General features: G+C 38.8%; 1 protein-coding gene across 11 annotated transcripts in view; it reads left to right on the top strand.

Annotated features, from left to right (window-relative positions):
* Window positions 1–20,223, top strand: part of MICAL2 (microtubule associated monooxygenase, calponin and LIM domain containing 2) — a 197,590-nt gene that overhangs the window by 118,505 nt on the left and 58,862 nt on the right. For 7 of the 11 annotated variants that reach the window (XM_075129422.1, XM_048855594.2, XM_075129416.1 and 4 more), the window contains one exon: window positions 74–173. In XM_075129422.1, coding sequence (XP_074985523.1) covers window positions 74–173 — 100 coding nt within the window. Of the gene's footprint in view, window positions 1–73; window positions 4,676–20,223 lie in introns of those variants that run through there. The other 4 variants (XM_075129421.1, XR_012668904.1, XM_075129420.1 and 1 more) reach the window with 4 other exon arrangements.

Below are 20,223 nucleotides of genomic sequence, written 5' to 3' on the forward strand. Positions count from 1 at the left end.
ATTAATCCTTGTAAAGATATTTATATTTCAGCCCGTGTGCACTTATTTTAATTTTTAATTTTCCTTTTTTAAGCTCGAAACAGAAATGTGGATGCAAGAGGAACCCAAGCACCCAGAAACCACCACAGAAAGTACTTCTACTACTGTTAGCGGTCCAGAAGACAGGCCCCCAGGTATCATGACTTCCTTCTTTAGGAAAACTCTAAGCTGGCCCCTTAGGGTGACGAGGGATCTGCTTGACATTCCAAGACGCCTTTCTAACTGGATGCATGGTTTTCTGCACGCTATCAATCTTCATTTGAGGGCCAATGCATACAACTATACCTATTTGTATGAACTCTTGAGCCTTGGTGTGCCATTCCTGTGTGCGCTGCTAGAGGTACTTACTCATATGTACCGGGAAGCAGAGCTATCACTTGAAAACATGCTTGAATGGGTGAAAAAGTTCTTTAGAGTTTAAATTCTTAAGTGTCTTGCTAATTTGTGCCTTTCAGATTTCCAAAATTAACAGCCTTGCAATATGTTTATATACATTTCAATTTAATATGTGCTTTAAGTGAACAAAGAGCTTACTTTGATAGACTAAGTGCAATCAAAACACACTATGAATTTAAAACATGTACTGTACAAGAAAGGTATCATGAAGTTCAGTGTCCAGATGCATTTCCAGAGCATGGGGACTAAATGAAGGATATTTTATAAACATTTGAGCAGGGGTGGGTTCCTGGCTGTGAACAACCATGTTTCTGGGTTTACATTTTATAATTCTTGCTTTAAAGACCAAGAAAGAACATGTTCTTTCAGACATTTCAGGATAATAGTGACAAGTGACTGGGTTTTGAAACCTGAATATGGCACATCCCTTTTCTCTTGCTTTCATCTTTTGCTCTGGGTACAAGGTTTACTACTTGCATGGAGATGTTTTGAAGGAAAAAAAAAAAAAGCTTTTTACTGTACTTAAGGCACCTACTTCTAGCCATGCCTTTTTAAATTTATTACTCATGGTATCCTTTGTTAATACTAGGTATTTTCTGTAATACTAGTTTATTTAAACCTGAAATAAATTTGAAGTGCAAATCTTAGATGAGTGGACGATTAATTGAAATGGTCAGATCTAAGAAACATAGTGTAGATAGCTGCTATTTATTCCCAAAATTAAGAGGTTTTTCTCACTTGGGGGCTGATCCAAAGGGGAGTTGAATACCCACAGATCTAGCTGAAGTCAGCTGGAGTTGTAGGTGCTGAAAATGACTTTGGATTGAGCCCTTAGTTTGCAATATATTGCACTCAGATATCTAAAAAGCCATATTTGAGTAAAATAGAAGTACTTAGAAATAATGTGTTTTTTTTAAACTGATGATTTTCAGTTAGATGTTTTATTATTTCAGTGTAAGATGCTAATGGGAGAAAAATCAAAATAGTTATAAAGTTGCATCATCTCTGAAGAAAAAGGTTTTTTGTGGTGGATCTCAGTATGAGGTACCTTACCCCAAAAGCTTCTCTTGAATGTATAGTGCTACCTGATGACAATTAGTCTTTAACAATTCCCCAAACTCTAACTATTGTCTAGACTCCTTTAGCTAATTATACATACATTCCCTATCTCAGTGCTTAAAGCTGTATTTGATGGAGAAACATGGACAGATCTCCAAAAAATTAAAAGCATCTGTAGCATTTTTTTCTGGTAAAAAGGTATTAATTTAAGCCACAGAAAACATGTTGCCAGCAGTTAGTAGAAAACAAACAGGAGTGGTCACCTGCCAATGACCTTATGTGGGTTGATTTGAATATATATATTGCAAAAGACCAAATGGAAGCTTCCATGTTTGTTTGGCAGTAAAAAGAATGTATGTTGTCAAAAACAAAACTAGCTTGGTGTTTTAATAGAAACAGATTTTTCTCTAGATAATTTTATCTTTATTTTAAAAAATACAGAAAATGAAACCATGTACAGTTTTCAATGAGAAGGCATTTCGGGATTTTTTCAGGGGGATGAGGAGGATATTTGCAAAGGCTTTTACAAAGAACTTGTATGGTTTTCAAGTACAGCATGTCATTTGAAGCAACTTGCCACTAATGCTCAAACATACTGAAGTGAAAATTTGCTAGACTTTTGACAGGAGATAGTGACCATAACAGTAATATGGTAAGCAAGTATAGAGATGTAGAGAAATGTTTTTGTGCTACTTGAGTATTTTGAATACTGGACTCCTCTTTAGTAAAAATTTAATTTAAAAATAAAGAAGCCTATAATGTTGTTTACTATGTTACTCCAGCAATCCTAAAGAATGTTAAGAAATGCATTTTCTGATTTTTTTTTTTTTTTTAACATGAGTTTTGATTCAGAGTGTTGGACTGTCACACACTAAAACAGTCCAACAGAATACTTCTCCCCTAAGATTTCTCCACTAATGTTTGTCACTTGTTCTGAATTTTAGCAGCCTGAGCATAATGGTAGTCTAAGTGAATAACTGTGTAGTAAGAAGCTTGAAAACCTATGATGTACCATGAATTTTAAGAAAATGAACCTTATTAGTAGAAAGTGAGACAAAGAAGTTAAGCGTAGGTGGGTATATAGATTAATTAAAAAAACACAACAAATTTCAGGGCATATTCATGATTATAAAGTTTATAATATTCATAAAAGAACATGAAATTATATATTTGCTGGCATTTCAAAATCGTTAGTATTGCTGAAAATGTCACACTGGTATCTATATAATTAATCCATTTATGTTTTATCCTTAGCCTTAGAATTCTACCAGTAAGGTTCATAACTATTCCTCTTTATAAATTAATGAAGAAAGCCATCGCTCATAAATTAATAAGGCAGTTTAATTTTGGTTGATTTTTCTACTTTTTTGGCCTAGTAATCTGTGAATAACACCTATAGCCAAACTAAGGTTCCTTTTCTTTTCTTTCTTTCTTTCTTTCTTTCTTTCTTTCTTTCTTTTTTCCGATATCCTGTGTTGCTTTTAGTTCATTTCAACATTCCAGTTCTACATCCTCTCATTGGCTGAAACATTTCTGTTGTAAGGTGATTGTTCTGCTTGCCAGTTTCAGACTATTGTAACTAACCCTTAATATCGTTTGACAACATTACGTGGTTTTTGTTTAAAACCATTTTGGAGCAAACTGTGTGTGTCTGGTATATTAATGGATGAAAGCTTTGGCATGATAATATTTTTTTTAACCAATTGCACAGTGCACAATACAAGAAAAGATCATTTCTTATTTTTCTATAAAGGACATTTCTTTTTTTCCTCCCCTGCATGTACATCTCTTCTCATTTTTTAAATGTTAAGCAACTCCATTGTTTCTCAAACACTAATTAAATAAAACCCTACTTCCTTCCAAGTATTATATCTGAACTAATTCAGAACTAGAGCATGAAGAATCTTACAGATGGTCTTCTGTGTCTTGTTTAAGTGGAGATAATAATGCTTACCAGTTTCATAAAGCACTTTTGAGCTATCTGGATGAAGCCGTGCTGTATAAATGTGAACCATTTTTCCTCAAAATTCAGGGAGGAAAAAAGTTGAAGTTTCTGATAAAACAAAAATCCACATTCAGAGCAATAAAAATTCCTATGCAAGAGGGAAAAAAACCCCAGAGATCCATAGGCAGTTTAATAATAATGGAGGTGCTCTTTTATTTTTAAGGCAATTCGGTTTCTAATATTAAACTATCAGGGTTGTGTGATTAGAATGTTTGTTTGATTCCAATTGTTTTAACTAATAACAGTTTTAACTATGCCCCATTAGCAACTTTGGAGTTTGTTTTATTAACTGATAATAGATTTGTCTTGGTGCATGAGAAGTTACTTTTATTTCCTATGAAGGGCTTGTGGGATTTTTTTAAAATGCCAAGCATATTTGAATAAAATAATCTAAAAAGAGAGAGTGCTACAAATGAGAACCTATGTACCAATCCTGCAAATGGATCCATTAGCATGGAACCCTGCACTCTTGCATATTCTAATTGAAATCACTGGGACAATGGTCCATGTTGTGAATGCAATTGCACATTCAGGATCTTAGTGAATTAATCTGAAACTCTCTGAACAAAACGTTATGGAGTTTGTAAAGATCCCCTGGTGAAGGATTCATCCTGCATGCCATACTGTAGAATGAGGAAGGACTATAGGATCAGGTTATCTTGCTGACCTGTGTGTATATAGTGCTAAAATAATTGAGCGTGCTGGTATCATTAAACTCTTTACAAGAATTATAAATCCCTTTTTAAAACTAAAAACAAAAAGCCCCAGCTCGCTGCATGGCATTAACCCATCATTTCCTGCACCACAAGGCTAGGACACAAGAATGGATTTTTATAATTTCAGTGGTTTGGTTTTTTTACTTAAACGCTGCATGCTTCATTAAGATAAGGTTTATGAAGGAATGGTCTCTCATTTCAAATCACTTGCTATTGCTATGTTTCTTTACCTTCTGTTGCAGAGTCTTCATTTCTTTAAAGAATGCCATCAAGGATTCTGTCCCTCTCCTCCTAAATCTTTTGCTTTCTTTTTGCTTCATGATCTTAACTGAGCAAATTTTTTATTAAATTCTGTATTTAAATTGTCACATGGAAATTCTGTATTTTGCACACTGTGAGAGTTGTTTAGCTTTATTTATGGCATTTGCTGTAAACAAAAATAAACGTAGTTCTTTTTAAAGCTCACTGTTTCCTCTCTTCCTTTTAAAAAAATTCTTTTCTAAAGATACTATCTGAGGAGTCTGGTGATCAAATTCCCACTAGAAATTGGCACCTGTTGTGTATCTCGCTGTATAGCTGCATAACTGCCAGCAGTAGAAATTAAAATGTGTTCAGATTAAAATCCATAAAGCAATTTGCTTGTGACGCGTATGTAAAAAGTACTGTTGCGTTCTAATGTGCTTTGTTGAACAGTTGTCCAAATCTAGAATGTGGGGAAATATGGAATTAATTATGCTGATTGAACATATTTTACCAGTACATTTATATGCAGACTTTACTCCATACCTGGAATTTCTTAATACAAGGCATAATTTATATTTGGGGGCATGCATGTTAGTTTATTCCCAGAGATCAGCTAAAATAGGTTCTAGTCAGCCTTTTACTGAGGAACCTTTTACATATAGAAAAGGAAAACACAATATATTTTGCTATAATCTTATTCGGATTATCTACAGAACAGCTTTTGCAAACTGAATAGCAGATACCCAAATTGATTCTACATGTTCTGCTTCTGTTGGATGCTGTAATATTATAGCTCTTTTGTGGTCTGATCCGTAGCCCACTGAATTTAATAGGAGCCTTTCCACTGATTTCATAAGACTTTGACTCAGGCCCATAACCATTAATGTTGCACCACAAGTTGTCACATCTACTTAAGATGAATAGGAGTTTGGTGATGGGATTTACTCTCCGTGGGAACCATAGCTCTGAGCTCATGGATTGACAGAACTGCACACACAGATGAAAATATAGCTTCTTTCCTTTAACTTCACCTGCCTCTCCCATGTTTTTTTTTTTTCCAAATATTTATAGCATTACGAAGGTCACGCTGTAGTACATGCTATGTGTTCTTTTCAAGGACTATATTGCATTCTAGGGAACCCAGGTAATGTTTGTTGATAAGCTTTATCCTTCTGTTATCTTCAGCTCTTTACAGAAGGATGTTGCTACTCCAATTTGTAAGCTCCAGAAATCTATTGGACTCTTGGCTGCGGTTCACAATAACTTGTTGTATGGTAACATTGTGATTATTCCCCCCCCACTGCCCAGTTAATCGTGTTTGGTTATCTTTTTGGTTACCCTATTTTCTCCTTCTCCTCCTCCTCCTATCTCTGCAGTTCTTTCACCTCTTTCCTTGCTTCTCTCAGCAAAAAATATGGCTGGTAAAATAATGGAGAAATTGGCTTTGCAAATAATTATTTTATTACAGAATGTGTTAGCAATTAGTATTACTGAACCTGTATGAGCTCCTTGAAATAGTGGAAATAAAAAACATTCTCAAAGAATTGTTAGATGAAGAACTGCCAAAAGGAACAACAGACATTGTTTTCAATGAATTATTCAACCAGCTCTGATTTAAAAAAGGCAAGACACACACTCCCCAAGGCCCAAATCCTATCAGGAATGGAAAGTTTGCCTGGCTAAGAGATGTACAAATCAAAATAGGGACCAGTGACTTTTATGTAAAAGAATGAATGTTGGGCAGTATTTTAATAAGAATGGTCAAAGCACCTCCAATAAGAATTAAATTGACCCTTCAGGCAAACTGATCTTGCTTGGGGGCTGTAAGTTTTGCCTGTCTTCGTGCTTTCTGGTTTTGGATAGAAGCAATGGAATTGAAATACTTTGAGAGATCATTGTGCTGTTTCCACCCTGGCCCCATTGTTGGATCCGTTTGACAAGACACATTCATTGTTGACGCCCTGCATTATAATGTATCAATAGTCTAAATCCTCTTTTGCATTAGGAGTAATGACGTTCCTAAGTACTGTTTTGCAATTGGCGCGTGTGTGCTTTAGTGTGAAGAAATGAACCAGTCAATGAGAATTGATTCTTATTAATCATGTTTATCCTGTACCCAGGGACCAACCAACATTGGGGCCCCGGGTGCTGAATAAATACAGCATAGTACGCAGCCCCTACCTCAAATAGCATACAATCTAAATTGACCATACAGACGTGGGAAAGGGATGTAACATATAAGCAGAATGATCAATGTGAATGTCATGTTAGTTCCATGCTTCAGTCAAAATTGTTGTGAAATAAAGCTTTTATAAGATTAAATGCCCTCTGTTTATTCCTTAATAGTACTGCTAGAAGAAGATAGTACATAAACTCATACAGATGTTAAACAGCTGTAATTCAGGACTCCGATCCCTCATGAGTTCTCTGTGCTCTGACTATGTGAACAGGCCACACTGTAGATGAGAAGACTGTGAATGCCTTTTTTCTTGCCTACAGTTGAGCCATTTCCAAAAGCCTCCTGCTCTATAAATCTCCACCTGTAGCACATGCCATTTAAAACACATACCCACAACAATGATGCCTTTTTCTTTTCTATGCTTTGTATTAACAATGGCATTTGTTTGCTTAAGAAGAAGGGCGGGGGGAAGCAAATCTACTGCCACTCCAGTCTTGAAGCACTTGCTTAACAGAGCCCTTCCAACAAACACGGGTTTGGAGCTGATGCTGGTAATGCCTCTCTAAATCATTTCATTCTTTGTGTTCTTCTATTTTTTTTTTTTTAAGGAACGCAAGCTACATCTATGCTGCAGACCTCATTAGTGTTCAGTAGTTACAGAGATATAAAGCATCTCAGCCATGTCAACTCATGGGTTTTTTGTTTTGTTTTTTTAATTTGGTTCAAACTGTTTCGAATATAATTACTATACAGGTATTAGAATCACATTGGTCTGCACTTTTGAAAAGTCAAGCTGCTTATGCTTGGGTCACATAGTAATTAATTCAATACAGGATTACTTGCCTAAGAATCTGTTAATAAAACCATAATTTTTAATGTTGTTCTAAAAGGTAGACTTCCTTTACTTTCATGCTAGTACTTTAGGATCCAAAGAAGACCTGAAATTTTTTTAAGCATCTGAGAAGTAAGTTTGGTTTTTCAAACAAACAAAAACAGCTTGAAATTGCTAGTCACCAGGTTAGTAATTCCTGTATAAATTCAGATGTTTTTGATTCATAAAAGCCACTGTGAAACAGCCTTTCCTCTTCCTTCTGAATTTTGGAGTACACAACAGCAATAAAAATATGAGCAAGATAATACTTTATGAGCTCCTACCTCAAGTATTAGGTCACAGGTCTGCATTGTCCCCACAATGTGCAGTACAGATAACCTTATCTTAGTTGACTTTCCTCCCCACTTGCTATCCATACATTCCTCACATTCCAGTTAAAGTGATGAATTTAGAAATATATTGAATTTAATCCTTAATATTTATTAATATTTTGAAAGCATGACATGTTTATGAAGCACTTGATTGTGTATGGAAGATAAAGTTGTAGAAGCTCAAAAGACAAAATGCATTCATGCTTGGTCCAAATATACAAATTAGCAATGTAAATATTTCTCTCTGCCACTTTCCTTTTCTTCATGAACTGCAAACATAAGAATAAGGACAAAGGCTTTGATCTCATCTCCTCAGGTGGTGGTCTCCGAACTCATTTCAAATGGCTGGAATTTCTCATGTATTCTTTTGAAATGTGAAATTATAAAGGAATTTGTATGTTACTATGGTGAAGTACCCTTGAACTTGCTGATTTGACATTTCTCTGCACATATTGGTTCATGTTTTCGTTTTATTATTTTACTGCTTTTAGCATATTGTAAAAATCACTGTTTGACCGGCATTAAACTAATGTTTATTACTCTAATGGCTTAAAATATTGCTGCTCCATGCTGAATCTGTTGTGATTACGTGCATTAATATACCAGACTAACACAAATTGCTCCAATGTTTTATGTAACGGTTTGTTCTAAAATGAAAGCTGTAGTGTGCTAATGACTCCTATGCAAGAAACCTTTTGCCATCTTCTTCACCTCCTGCCTTTGTTTCTAATACCTTTTCAGTCAATCGCTTTTACTTTAGCAGGTTGCTAAGTTTTGCTTATTTTGTTGTAGCGTGTTAATGTTGTCCTGTTGTCCTGAGATGCATTCCGAAATTGTGTTGCTTTCCTAGTCAGAATTGTCTGGTTATGTTATAAGGCTGAATTTCGAAGTGTTTGTGCACCGAGTAGGTAAGGGATTTTTAAAATGTTTTTGTTAAAGTAACTTGCTAGAGAAGAACTTGTATATGTGTGTGCGCATGCACGCTAGAGCTGGACAAAAGATCCTTTTGACACTAGGTTAGCTCGTCAGCTTACAACTGGGGAGCTTTAGGTGAGGCATAAAGAGCTAGATTGTCACAGCCTTTAGTCCCTCTTTTGCGCCTGCTAAACGGAGTAATGTCCCAGAATTTACTCTTCTGTGTGGCCCTGTTTAGATTGCAACTCTAGCCCTAGAGTATGAGCTGCCAAACCCCACTGCGAGTTAATGGGCAGGGGGGTGGGGGTGGGAAGAGCGCTGGCTGGTTCCACCCCTCCTACTTGCCAGTCAGAGAGCTAATCAGGGTCATAGGTAAGAGTGAGCTGCTCCACAAAGAGGGTGAAGTAATTTACTTTCCTCTTCAGAGCAAGGTCTGTTCCGGTGGTGGTATGCGCCATCCCTTACTCAAGGCAGATCGTAAGGTTACAGACTTTCAAAGGGAAAATTCCTTGCCAAACATTGTTTCAGATGGTCTGAAACGTCCTTGTTGCGGGAGGATGGGGAAGGAACAGAGACAGTAGTTGGCTAATTTTAGTGTCAAGTATCGGGGCAGCCGTGTTCGTCTGTATCCACAAAAACAACAAGGAGTCCAGTGGCACCTTAAAGACTAACAGATTTATTTGGGCATAAGCTTTCGTGGGTAAAAAACCACTGCATCTGAAGAACCACTGCATCTGAAGAAAGTGGATTTTTACCCACGAAAGCTTATGCCCAAATAAATCTGTTAGTCTTTAAGGTGCCACAGGACTCCTTGTAGCTAATTTTAGGTGTCTTCTCAAACTTTGTTAAAGTTCAGACCTAAAACAAGACCAGACAAGCACCCACAAAGAGATGAAGAAAAAGAATAGTGAAAATACAGCTTCTGTCTGATGCTTGCCATTCAGTTGCTGGAAGACCACCAATACAGACCAGAGCATGAGGCTCAGTTAGCCACTCAGGGCTTCTTTGGCTTGTGTAAATGTTTGGCTAGTATACTTTTATCTTCCTGGGGCCAGTCTGTGGAAAGCAAATCTTCTTTTTGCCTAGGTTGGGCTGTTCAACACCACTTGTGGCTTTCCAGGGTGATTAAGAGGTGTCACACGACCAAGATCTTCTGTTGGTATCACAAGCTTTTATACAGTCTTCAACCTGCCTTCTTACTCAGAGTAGTTATCAAGCTGGTAGCTGCTGGCCAACACCAGCATCACCTGAATTTTTGATCCTTGGCATGTAGCCTGGAGTCTTTGGTAGCTGATCTCCTCCTGATGATGGGGAATTAAGACAAGATGTCTATGCTGCTCTTGTTAGAACTTTCGCCAGTCTCTGACAGCAGAGCACACTAGGTGATGTTGCTTTGCTTGCAAGTCCTGGTGGGAGTGAACAGGAGTATGCAAAGGTGAGTACATTTGTTCATTTCGAGGATTATCATGGGGATAGTTGTGAATAATTTCTTCTCTTTGCTGATGGGCACCGGGGTGTCCTTCTTGTCAGCCCTCTAGTTTAACATCTATGTGAGGAGCACAGGGCTTGTCGTACTGCATCGATTAGTGGTCCATCTAGTCCAGGATCCTGTGTCTGACAGTGGCCAGCAACCAGCTACTTTCAGAGGAAGGGTCAAGAAATCCTGCAGCAGGGAGTGATGGAATAACCTGTCCCCATGGAAAGTTTCTTCCTAACCCCAGTCATGTTGGCTTATTCCCTGAGGAATGAGGGTTTCCACAACTCTTTTTTGTTCAGGTTTTGTTTTTGTTTTTTGTTTTTTATTCTTGCTGTTACAATTCTGGATATTTTACTTTTTGTCCACATAAACGTCCAATCTTTCTTTGAACCCGTCTTGGTCTCCATGTGCTTGTGGCAATGAGTTAAACAGGCTCATTGTGCATGGCACACTCAGTCTTTAATTTTCTCCTGAAGTAATGGGTGTGATTGTTAGCCATTCTCGCCAATGCAGGATCATGAATGAAGGCTGTCATAAGTGTCTGAAGATCAAGCCTGATAAAACAGAGCTAATGTTGGTAAGTAAGGGGGGAAGTATGTGGAAGAGCTGACAGTTGTTACAACTGCTCCCTTTATCAATGGAAAAAGACTCTCCTGGTCTGGATGGTGCACAGTGTTTAATAGTTTAGTGACCCACTGCTATCACTCTGAGAGTAGCATGAAATGCCTTTTGTCATCTTCAACTGACCTAGAGGCTGGGGTTCTTGTTATTTGATATAAAGTTAGCCAGTCCCTGAGCATTTGTCACCTTCATGCCAGATTACAGTAATGTGCTTTGCTTGAAGTTAACTTGGCAGACGACTCAGAAGCATCTGTTAGTGCAGAGCACTGCAGCCCCCTGGTTAAATGGGGCTCACCCCTGTGATTGTATGACATCTTTCTTTGGGCTCTTCATTGGCTCCCTGTGTGTTTCCAGGTGCACCCAGATGCTGTGGTGATGAGCACCTTAGTTATAACTATTACAAGATTTTAGAAAAAGTTGATAATTGTCTGTAAAGCCCTAGATGGGCTAAGACTCAGATGTTTTGGAGACTGCTTCTCCCCTATGCCCAGGCTAGTCGATTGGAATGCTCTTACTGTCCTTCCCTGTAATTTAACTTGGGGAGAGGCAGAGCATTGTCCCAGAAGGCATTGGAATAGTGCTTGGAACTCATGCCTACTCTCAGCTCACCACAACTCTAATGTGGAGACCTTTAGGATGAACTGAAACAAGCATCTGTTTAAAATAAACTCCCTACTCAAACATGGAAAGTTATGAATTGAGAAGCAAGGTAGGGAATGGGCTGGCAGGGGGTGGTCCATGTTTACTACCTATTTGTACAGTGTATTGTGTCTTCATGCCTACCTTCCGTTTGGTAGATACCTTATAAATGTGGCATTAGTCTGGCATAAAACCAAGCAATATCAGAATTCCTATTTTATCATGTTCAGTATTTCAACACCTTACCACTTAGTGTCAGATATGCACCATATCCATGTGTCACCATTACGTAACTCAGCATTTTTACCTTACTAACTAAATACAAATAAAAGAGATGTCTGAAAAAATTTCTTGGAAAAGGAAGAGGAGGCTGTTCTCAATGTAATAGGCCAAGGTTTAGTAACAATTAGTAGAAAGACATGCCATGTATTAAATTTTATTGGGCCTTTTATCTCCCATGTTCAATCAGATAAGTTGCTCTTTGACCTTTGATTTGTTTTTATTAGTCATGAAGGATTAGTAAACAGCTCACAAATGAAGCTGACCTTGTGAAATCTGAGCTTGATCTCTCTTATCGACCTGATTCAGAAATTCCAAAACCTGTAAGCTCCCTTCTGCTCCTTCACTGTGCAGGAGGGTGCTGCCTAAGTAATATGCTGTCTTGAGGATGCAAATCAAGAGGACAGATATGGAGTCATGACTACACCCTTTTCATGTATACAACCCCCAAAAGCTGTGGAGTTCATAACTAAAGAAAACAAGTATCTGGACCAGCCATTGTCTGAAGACAAGATACTGGGCTAGATAAACCATTGGTCTGACTCAGTATGGCCATTTTAATATTCTTAACAATTGCAAGCAGTTGCTGCTTTAAGCACTTGTGCATAGTACTGCCACATCAAGTTTCTTGTATATGGACATGTTCAGGTGGCTCCTGAACATGGCTGTCACCATTGTCTTAATGCACCACATGTGTAGAGGGTCAATGAGAGCATCTGCAAATATATTTGGTCTCAGGTTCTCTGTTCCAACGCTACACCCTCATTTCTCAGCTTCAGCTTATGTATCCAGAACACACTCAACACTGTAGGGATAGTCATCTGCTTCCAATGGTCCCTTTAGTCTGCCTTCTTCAGGGGTTGCACCCAAAATAGATGGGGGAGGCGTGTGCATCATTGTGTTCCACTGCCCTGCCTCTTTCCATAGTCCTGTCCTGTCTCTGCAAGGACTTCTGCCGGAGGGGATAGTGCTTGCTCTATAAACATTCCGCATGTGGTGTTGCCAAAATAAAAAAAGTCATTTGAGGTCATGGCTCCAGACTTGCTGGATAGGGGAATCTTTTGTATGCTTCTTGACTCTTAAACTTGTCATCCACAGAAGCATAATTACTGACATAATTTCAATGAGCAGAAAAACAATTTAATTTGTGTGGGCTTTTTTGTTAATATAAGCTACTTTTAGTCTGTATACTTTCTGGGGGGCTTAAAAGGGATCAAGCCAAAAACAAGGCCTCCAGAGAAAGGAGAGGAAAGCTATGTAATAACTTCTACTACATTGGAGTCACCAAAGTGGCACGAACTGGGATCTTAAGGCTTGTCTACATTGCAAAATTAGGTTGACTTAATTTAGGTCCACCTAGGCCACTTCAGTAATTCAATCGGCTGTTGGTGCCAGTGGAGCATGTCCTCACCAGGAGCGCTTGCACTGACTGAAGTGGGGCAAGGTGGGGTGACAGCCCCTTCTGTGAGCCCCGCACTGGCTCAATTTCACAACAGAGCCTACCAGCAGTGAAGTTGACATTGAGAAAATTGAAATTGAGTGGGGAGTCCGGCCAGCACCCCAGCAGGAAGCTGGAAGCCAGGGGGAGCAGGGAGCCCAGGCAGCAGCCTACCTGGGAGCCGGAACGTGCGGGGCAGCGGGACTCCCAGTGGCGAGAGGGGAGCCCAAGCAGCAGCCTGCTGGGAGAGTGTAGCCAGAAGTCTGGGGATTGGGGAGGAGGGCAGCTGGGCTTTAGCTAGAGCTCCCACACCCACCCACCCTTGGGTGATGGCCTGAACTGTGCGCCAGGCACAGGATTCACAGTAGGGAACTTACCAGCCTTTCTTGTCAATTTCACAGCTCTGGCAGGCAGCCCTGAAATAGACAAGAATTTTAGCCAACAGCTGATGTAAGGAAGGCAGTATCTACAGGGACACTGCCTTTACCTAAGTACCCTGACATAAGCCTCTTGTGGAGGCCGAGTTATTATATCGGTGTAGTAGGGCACTTATATAAACAGGAACAAGGCTGTAGCATAGACACTGACATAGGTCGACATAAGCTGCGTTACGTCAACCAAACTCTGCAGTGTACATCAAGCCTTAGAGACAAATGACTGAACTTAAATTGTTGTTTGTATCCATGTTGGTCCCAGGATATTAGAGACGCAAGGTAGGTGAGGTAATATCTTTTATTGAGTTGCTCTTATGTCAGGTAGTATACTAACTACAGTTCATCCACACACGTAAATAAGAATTAGAAATGCAGCAAAACTAAAATGCCTGACTGCCTAATTGTCTAAGGGTAGGACCAAAATATCAAAGGATGATCTATAAGTGAGCCCCACCTCATTCTTCTTGTACATTAGAGAGGTATATTAAGTCCATCTCCTGAAAATGCAGGGTTTAGTCTCAAACGTTGGGGTTAAGTGATAATTATCTGACTGTAAGTCAGTTAAATGTATCTATTTTTGAAAGCATGTGAATGTACTCTGTAGCTATGAAAGGATCCCTCCTTGTAATAATTATTTCTAACAGTGAAATGCACTGTCTTGCCATGTCCTCCTGTGTTCACCTGTATTGGTTACAAACCAATAGCTTTCTTGAGTAGGAGCTGCTGGGTGCTTTTGGTCACTAGGCCACTGAATACAGACTTGGGAACTTCAGGCTCCCAGGTCTGAACACTTTGGTCATAGTTATATATGGATTCTGCTATTCATTTCTTTCCCCCTCTTTGGTTCTTCTCCCAAAGGAAAATCTTGTCGAAACATCATTGCTCATTTTCAAATGTTGGTTTTGAGTTTGGTGCTCAGAAAATTGATTCTGTTGGGATTTTCTGTTCCCCAGTCATAACTCAACTCAACAATTTAGTGACCAAACAGATGAGTGCTTATTACTGTGCTACCACCGCAGAGCCAATGTAACTTCTGAAGAGCACGGTGTGTTCTCTCCGCTTCCCTCATCATTGGCCACACTGTCAGTTCATTCTAGAATCTGTGGCTGGTGGTGAGAGTGCAAGGTTATCCCAGACTGCTTTTCAGATACAAAGATGAATTAGCACTGCCAATTGTGAGAAAAAGAATGAACCAAGCAAATTTAACATCGTAGTTGTTAAGAATAAATGTGAAACATAAAGGTGCTGTTTCTATTAGAGATGGACCTGAATGAAAATCTAGACTTGGGGATAAGCAAGGATCCATTGCTGGACTTTTGTAGCTCAGCACTTTATGGGTTAATTTAAACTTTGAGTGAGTTCTGATATAGATGTGAGCTTCACAAGTCAGGCCATTCTTTAATTTTTAAGGTCGCTTTTCCACACATCACTGCACATTTAGCTAAATACTTTGATTCCAAGGAAAACAGTTGCTCTCCCAGTGTGTCTATCTGGAATGAGTTAGCTAAAAGTATAGACAAAAGAATTGTTTACCCAAGGTTTCATCTGTGTTTGAGTGGGCGGGTGGGATGAAGACAGAATGGCCTCATTTAGATCATTGAAGATGGTGCCAATTTTAAATTTAATTGAAAACAGATTCTGTCACCTATAAAGGAGAGAGGAAAAGATTTCATATGTACTCTTCCTGTAAAAAGATGAATATTTTCAATCTGGGACTGCAGTAGGAAATGCTAGAGTAATGAAGACACTTACACTGAAGAAACTAATCTGAAAATTTAGGTTGAATAACAAATAGAATCAATTCCAGTAAATGAAACCTTTGGAACCAGCTTGGCAATTTGTATGATCAGAAGCTTGTCAGTGGCATTTGAAAGATGAACATTTCAAATTTCTAAAATATTGCACTAATGCATTTAATATATCCTTAATTTGGGGAAACCTAAAATGTAGGGTGTTTCACAATGTTGGATAAAATACAACATCTTTATTTCTGTGCAGGCTCTTTTAGGCACTCCTCACACCATCGTATTTGGGTGCTTTGCCAATAAATTCGTCCTCCGTACCCTTGCAAGGTGGGGGAAATACCATCTTCATTTTGTAAATGGGAAAATAAGACAGAGTGTTTAAAATTAGGATTTACCTTAACTTAGTGGGAATTGGTGCCCAAATTTCTTAGGTTGCTTAGAAAATCCCACCTGAAGTGACTTGCTCAAGATCATACAGGAAGTCTGTAATAGAGGAAATTGAACCAGATCACCTGAGTTAATAGAAAGTCCATCCTTCGTCCCTTTTGTCCTGTAGAACTCTGTAGTCAGGTTCTTTAGTGGGTGTTCCCAGTGGCTTTAGCATGGGCTGTGGGCACATGCCTTCAAAGACAGTTGTCATCATAAACTCAATAGTAAAAGTGCCAACTTGTAGTATTCGCCGTACTTTCTTTTAGTTGCACAATAATAACAATCCCACAATCTCACATATGTTCCAAGTACTACATCTCAGTAGCATAGTGAAGTGTTACGTCATTTCTTCATTCATGACCGACAGTAACGCCACATTGTTTACCAGAAAAAAGATGAGCTAGGAAAAATTTCATAGTGTTGTGCTTCAGTGTAATAAGACAGACCCTGAGCATCTACATTGTGTATTAAAGACAACGAGGCAAACACTGATTTGTGGGAAGGCTATAGTCTTTATAGGTCTCTTAAGACTTATCAATTTCCAATAACAGCATATTATCTTTATGTAAGTGTAGCCCATGCACAGTAGACAAAGTAAGCACTCATTATTGATGTTATAGAGGGACTTTTACCAGGGTCTCTGCTGGCCATTAATAGGTACAGCCAACAATATCATATTTGCTCACTAACTTTTTCCTGGTTCTGTATACAGTAAAGCATCAGAGGACTAGAAAGGTTTTGACCTAACATATTAGCTCCTTGAATCTTTCATACTGTATTGTAATGATGCTGACTGATTTAGAATTTTCTGAAGCAATAGATGCTGTTGTACATTTAGCATACACTGACAAAAGTAGTCGATTGTCATTAGGACATTTCCATTTTAATTGGCTGAGTCTGTCAGTAGATACTTGGAGCGTGCTATCGACCCACTGACTGCGATTTAACTTCAGATTTGGCTGAGTAAGTGCTACCATTAGGATTAACACCTTGCAGCTGCACAGCATGTCTATACCCTCAAGGATAAATTTATTTAAACATTTTGGTAAGAGATTAATATGAACTTCAGTCCAAACTAGCCCCAGAGAATGTATGCTTACAGCTAGAGCTCATTAGCATAGAAGACACAAGGAAAATTCAGTAATAGCCTGTAGTGGAAAAGAAGAAAATTCTTACATGCATGCAATAGGTTATTTCAAGTGGCTATTTCCTATGGGCTGTGTCCTCTGTCGGTATAATCTGGTGCTGCTTGATCGAGTTCCATGGAGAGACATCAGCTGACACTAGCAGAAAATTAGGTTTTGTGTATCTGTCCATTCCGAGAGTGGACATTTCAGTGACTTTTATATCATTGCATATGTTGATCATTTAAGGTTCAAACAGTCCTATTCAGCCTGTGAGTTTATAGTAGGAAAACCTTACAAAAGGAGGGCCCAGTCCTAGAGAGGAAGGTTGAGCCTGTGGTTACAGGTCTTGCCTGCCTGCCTGCCTCAGTTCCACCTCTGTAAAATGGGAATAATGGTTCTTCCCTACCTCAAAGGGGCGTTGTGAGGATAAAAGGATTAAAGATTGTGAGGCTTTCAGATACTATGGTAACGGAGCCATAGAAGTACTATAAACATAGATAGAAAACTGAGGTGCAGAGCGACCTCAATTCCTCAAACAGGAGGATGACTCCACACATGGGCACAGATCAAGCATGACACTTAACGTGCTTTAAAATTATACACAGGCTTCAGTGCTTTGCTGGATCAGGAAATTTACTTCAGGCATCCCTTTTTTATTTTCTTTTGCAGAAGAAGATCTCATCATTTCTAGTTTTATTTACAATTCTTTCTCTAAATCAGTGCATTTAAATCCTGTCTTTTTTCTTTTCAATATTTGTCTCCTCTTCCATGGGGCTTCTAAGGAGAACTCAGCCATTGTCCAGTTGACAGCTGATTCGATTTGTTTTCATTCCTATGAAAGCGTAGGTAATAAATAACAAAAGGATTGCAAATCTGTATAGTATCCAGTCTTTTGTTTGAACTGGCGAAGCTCTTCATCTCTGGTGTTTACATGAGCCTACCAACAGCTTGGCACTGCTTTTTGTACTAGGTTCATACCATTTCTTTTTCAGAGGGATTGAAACATTCCTTGGGTAAATGCATAACGGGCCTGATTCCACCACCTTTAATCCCAGTGAGCAGTACCTTACTCTGTAAAATGTCACTGAAATCAAGGTGCTGTTATGTAATCTCAGTGTGACTGAGAACCAGGTTTAAGCAGAGAACATTCAAATTACTCAATATATCTAGGCCCTCATCCTGCAAAACCTTACGTGTGTTTTAACTTCCTGCATTGTGGGAGAAATGCTGGTCCCACTGAATTTAATGGCAGTTTTGCCAGTTTTGTCTTTGGAAAACTCACACTCAGGGTAGTCCCCTTGACTTCATTGGGAGTGTTCACAGTTCAGAAAGTTCAACAGGTGTGAAAGTCGTTGCATGGTTGAGGGCATTAGAGAAATTCCTAACCTTTCTTTATGAGAAACAGCAGTAATTACAAATTAATATTTTTAAATGTCTTGTAACATTTGTAACCAAATATTTGGTTACAATATGCACCTAAATGTAGCACAGATACCTAGACTAATTTCTTTCTACTTTGGGATGAGGTGGGAATATGAGGGAATTGTTACATAGAAACTTTAAAAGATTGCTGTTCAAAGACGTTTGTGACTGATTGTGGCAGAGAGGTGTCTTGTTAGTAATGGGCTTTCCCCAGATCCTGTTGGGGAATGATTCTGTTCTTTGAAGTGTGAGGAAAATGAAGTACTAATCTCAAGCCTGATCTGTAAAATTAGTAGTGGTAATTTACCCATTACAAAGTTGGGCCAACTACATAAAAGAATAGGAACTGAAATCAATTTTCACATGATTGTTTAGAAGAGAGAGCCAGCCCTAAATGGACTTAAAAAGCACAGTTGTCTATAAAGCAATACCTCCAGGTACTTAAATTGTGTGTGTTAGGGCTATTTTAAAGGAACTCCAACTTGAAATCAAGTCAGTTTCAAAAAAGGAGTTAGTAAGAGTTTCACATACTGCATCTGTCCCTAAATATCCATGTCCATTTTTGTGATTTAACGTTCACATTTTCCTATGTTTTAAAAAGTTTTTTCTCTTCCTTGTTGCTATGTAGAAAAAACACACGAACTTGGGAGGAACTGTCTGTGTATAGAAGAAACAGAAAATCTGACTGTACACAAAGTGCGGTCAAATGCCAAACTAAACACACCAAAATAACAGAGAAAAATTGCTTCTCTCTTATCTCTCAGTTGTAGTAATTTCAGGTGGTAGTCATTACAATAGTAGGAACACAATTTTCAGGCAGAATGTGGTGGGTATTTTTTAATGAAGTGTAGCTTTAAAGGTTTGTTTATGTTATGCTAAACAAAGCATGTTTTAGTAAAATAGGCTTTTACACTTGATTTTCCATTTGGATCGGACTAATGGAATGCCAGGCTCTGATATAACTCTAGGCTGTGTGTGCAGAGGAAGAGAGGTTCATTCCCATGCAGATACAATTTGCCCAATCTTTCCTGTCCAAGTTCTGCTTTTCCCTTAAACAGGAACTTCTGTTGTGAGTCACCATGGCTGGACCTATGTTGGGTTCCATTCAGCTTGTAAACTAAGAAGACAAGGGTTGTACTAGTACCAACCTGAATGCACGGGGACTTGTTACCTGGATGGGTGAGCAACTTTGAAAAAGATGAGCTGGCTCCCAACACAGAAGAGAGGCACAAAAATTGAGAGGTGTGAATTTCCTTACAAATTAAATGAAATCTCTGCAGTCATGGGGCGCATGACTATATATGGATGTTAGCAATCACATAAACATCAGGAGCTAGATTCACCCGAGTTCCACCAACTGAGGATGTGGCCAAAGGTTTTTTAACCCATAAAAAAAAAAAAAAAAAGGCCAGCATGCAGAAAGCTTTAGTATCAGGACTGAGGGTTTTAAAAACATTCTCTTACTCTTCTCTCTTTCTCAAATTGAAACAGACCAGTGTGAGTGTATAGCTGTTAACTTGATAACTGGCCAGTGCTTATGCAAAGTGGACTTTTAATGTTGCATTCAACATCTGGGTGAACACAGTGGGCTAGATCCTGGTCTTTGTTCCACCTGCTGTGGGCCACTCAAGCAATATAAGAGGCCGAAAGCCATCTTAAACTTTATTCCTCTGCCATATGAGAACCATAGATGGTGTAGAGACAGCATAGTGTTGAACTTTTGACTAGGAAAAGGGGGTGTTTGGGAGAATTGTAGCAGCTCTGTCCTCCCCAGCTCTTAGGATAGCCTCTTGGGGGTCATTACAGCCAGGAATAAGTTGGAGCAGACTAGTGGCTGCTCTAATTTGCACTGGGGGC

The sequence above is a fragment of the Caretta caretta genome, chromosome 6 (genome assembly GCF_965140235.1).
Source record: "Caretta caretta isolate rCarCar2 chromosome 6, rCarCar1.hap1, whole genome shotgun sequence".
Classification (NCBI taxonomy): Eukaryota; Metazoa; Chordata; order Testudines; family Cheloniidae; genus Caretta; species Caretta caretta.